The 3,375-nt window shown below is 36.5% G+C and overlaps 1 protein-coding gene across 1 annotated transcript; it reads left to right on the top strand.

Moving 5' to 3' along the window:
- Positions 1-415: 415 nt before the first annotated feature.
- Positions 416-1,271, top strand: LOC120199362 (21 kDa protein-like). The gene has a single exon (XM_039200468.1). It carries the CDS (start codon positions 470-472, stop codon positions 1,076-1,078), a length of 609 nt encoding a protein of 202 aa, XP_039056399.1. The 5' UTR covers positions 416-469; the 3' UTR covers positions 1,079-1,271.
- Positions 1,272-3,375: the final 2,104 nt, after the last annotated feature.

The raw sequence follows: 3,375 nt of genomic DNA, 5'->3' as shown, positions 1-3,375 counted from the left end.
CTGACAAAGATCAGAGGTATATGCTACTTGAATTGGATGTAAACTAAAAAAAAAGGTACGGTCTGAATTTCAATTGTTTTGACAAGTCTAAAATATTTGGGTGATCACTGTTCCTTCTTTGTTAGATGCTGAAAACTTTGACCACTGCATTTGACCCACTGATGCTTGATTGCCGAATCTCGTTCCATTTTGCTTCTGTCCCAAACATATTCATCTTATTGCAGTGTGCTTTCAAAAGCAAAAGAAAAGAAGATTTGGCTAACAATGCCTTGTCGCCTACCACAAGGAAAAACAATAAACAATCACCGCAAAAGGAGAAGATCAAATCAGTTCAAAAGGAGGAAGAAGCCAAAAGAAAGATGCAATGCAAAAACACATTATTTAATCCAACCTTTTTACTTCTCTATAAATAGTTAAACTCCGATACTCCATTCATTTCATCAACATTCAGTTTTTCTCCTTTAAAGACATGGCAAGACTAGGTGTTTTTGTGCTAGTTTTCTCTTTTCTACTTTACATGGCTGGCATAGCTTCATCTGCTTCAAGTCCAACGGACTACATCGTTGCATCGTGCAAAACCACAAGCTACCCTGCGTTATGCGTCCAATGCCTGTCGGGTTATGCCAAGGCGATTCGGAAAAACGACCGACACCTTGCTCAAACTGCCTTATCAGTGAGCCTATCCAGGGCTCAGTCAGCTGCAGCTTATGTTGCCAAGATGACTCATGTTAGGGGTATCAAGCCTAGGGAGCGTCAAGCAGTTAAAGACTGTATGGAAAACATGGGTTATAGTGTGGACCGACTTAGCCAGTCTGTGAAGGAACTCGGCCGTATGGGACGTGGTGTAGGTCAGGACTTCATGTTTCACATGAGCAACGTGCAGACATGGGTCAGCGCTGCACTAACAGATGAGAATTCTTGCCTTGATGGCTTTGCAGGCAGAGTCATGGACGGAAGCATCAAGGTTGCACTAAGGCGCAGGGTGGTCCATGTTGTTCAAGTTACTAGCAATGCGCTTGCATTAGTGAATCGTTTTGCTGCAAGACACCGACCGGCTAAACTTACTGAGCACTCTTAGATTCAACCTAAAATATCCGGTGTATGTATAAAAGTGTTGGTTTCGAAAGCAAAGTTTGTACCAGCCTGGATTTTGTGTAAAAGGGTCTCGACCTGCTTGAAATGTCTATAACTGTATCATTTAACGAGTCCAAGTCTTTGCTAATGAATACTTTCCTTGTTTGATAGTTAAGTTCTATGGAATTCTCTGTAAATCACCTCTTTCCTTTCTATTGGAAGGTGTTGTACCTCCGGAAGTTACCTCAGTAAACTACTAGTTTTTGGGATAGATTCCTTATCGGAATTTTCAATAAATCTTTACCTTTGAGCACGAGTATCATAATCTCTAGCAAAGTTTCAATGCATAGGCAGATCTCCAATTGATACTCTAATCTATAGAGCGAAATATAAGATCTGACAACCAATCTATTTAGCCAATCTATGAAATAATCATAATTATCTTATGTGTAATATATCGGCTAAATATATAATAATATCTTAGCCACGACTGAGATAAGGATCCTAGCCATTTATTCTCTTTCTTCACTCATATTTTCCATTATATGCTTTCATCTTCCACATAAAAATATCGATGAATAACTATTAGCTTATCGGTTGTGACTCCATCTAAATAATAAGAAATGAATTCAGAGTAGCAGACGGCTTGAATGTTGCAACTCTAAAGTTTGGTCAATCGACACTTGATAGCTTATAGCGGAGACAAATACAGTGAATGAAATGATACACTTTTAGCTTTAAAAATCTGCCATTATTAAATTTGTACCTGCTCCTCAACTTTGGATTATAATAATATGAAGCAAAAGAAGGTACCATGAACGCTTGTCTCGCCTTTTTAATACTGTAGCAGACAAGCTTATCTCTTTGTGCAAAGACGTGTCACAAAAGATCAGTCTTGGAATCATCCAAAGGAAATCTTTAAGGCTGAGATTGGAAATTAAGAATCCATGAAATGTGTAAAGAGATTACAAGTTCCCACAAAGTGATGTAAATTGCAAGGAAATAAATGAATGGAATTGACAGGGAACTGATGATCAGACCACAAGGATTTATCAAGTGCCATATGGCTCAACCCCTTTTAAACGTTCTTTGTACGTAACTTATGGCCTAAATTTCTCTGACACACTACTGATTTAATACTGAAAATCTCAATTTATTTTTATATTCATTGTTATTACTGTGGTCTGTCTTTATCCTTACTCATCACCCATCCTTTTTCATTTTTGAAAAAGAAGAAGAAGATTAGTTTGGCTTTGGATTCGCCTCCTAATTTACCTGACTCATTAAACCATCCTAAATTATCATTTCTAAATACAGACAGCATGACCCAGCAAACTATGACGAACCTTGAAAAGAATATTAAACCTTTATCTTGTTTTATATTACAATTGAGATCCATTTTAATGTATACCTTTCACAAATTGATTGTCAATTTTGAATTCTTGGAACTAAACGAGTTTTAAATGATTGAGCCACATGATGAACTTCAAAGCTTCACGACCATGGCCAGAGCAGGTGCAAAGCATTAACTGTTTCCCACACTTAACTGTTATTTGAATATGATATAGGATTTGTCATTTTGAGAGCTCTTCAAAATCAGTTGGGACAAATTGTCCAACCCTGTTAAAGTATATTTTACATGATCATTATTAGGACAAACGCAGAGTTCTATATCATGATAGATTAATATGATTATTTTTTTTTCTAAAAAAGTTACCAATTAACATAAAATGATTTACACGTCATCCAAATATTAAAAAAATGTAATTTATTTTATAAAATTTTTCTTCTAAAATCTATTTTAATAAAACAAACATAAATTAGACACCACAACATCCACAGAATATATATTGGGCCCTTTGGGTTAAGTTGTGATGCAGAGCTAGACCCAATTAATAACCGAAAGCCTTGCGCAGAACCTAAGCCCAACTATTGGGTTTTATACTTCCAAAGGAGCTGGAGCAAGTGAGGCCCGATTGTGGATAATCCGCCATCTTCCTCTTTTCTGCACACGTCATCTCACTTGTTTATTCCACAAACATAGCATAGCTCAGCAATGTAAAGAAAAGCAAATTGGAACATTAGGTTGGAGTTATACTCGAGGTAATATGGGATCCCAATAATTGAAGGCATGTATGCATTATATATTTAAAACTCACCTGGATGAGAGTCATATTGGTTGATTTCCCCTACAATAATCGAATTAAAGGCCCGCCCATTATCTTCCATTGATGTCTTAATTGTCATTATTAAATGTATTAATTAGTGTATTGCTTGCCTTAGGTTTGATTTCTTCATGAT

This window comes from Hibiscus syriacus, unplaced genomic scaffold (genome assembly GCF_006381635.1).
Source record: "Hibiscus syriacus cultivar Baekdansim isolate YM2019G1 unplaced genomic scaffold, ASM638163v2 tig00005411_pilon, whole genome shotgun sequence".
Taxonomy (NCBI): domain Eukaryota; kingdom Viridiplantae; phylum Streptophyta; class Magnoliopsida; order Malvales; family Malvaceae; genus Hibiscus; species Hibiscus syriacus.
The sequence above is the reverse complement of the archived record's forward strand: the minus strand, read 5'-3'. Positions and strand labels throughout refer to the sequence as shown.

What these genes read in the sequence shown, in the direction of transcription:
- LOC120199362 (XM_039200468.1), top strand. Translation starts at nt 470, where the DNA reads ATGGCAAGACTAGGTGTTTTTGTGCTAGTTTTCTCTTTTCTACTTTAC.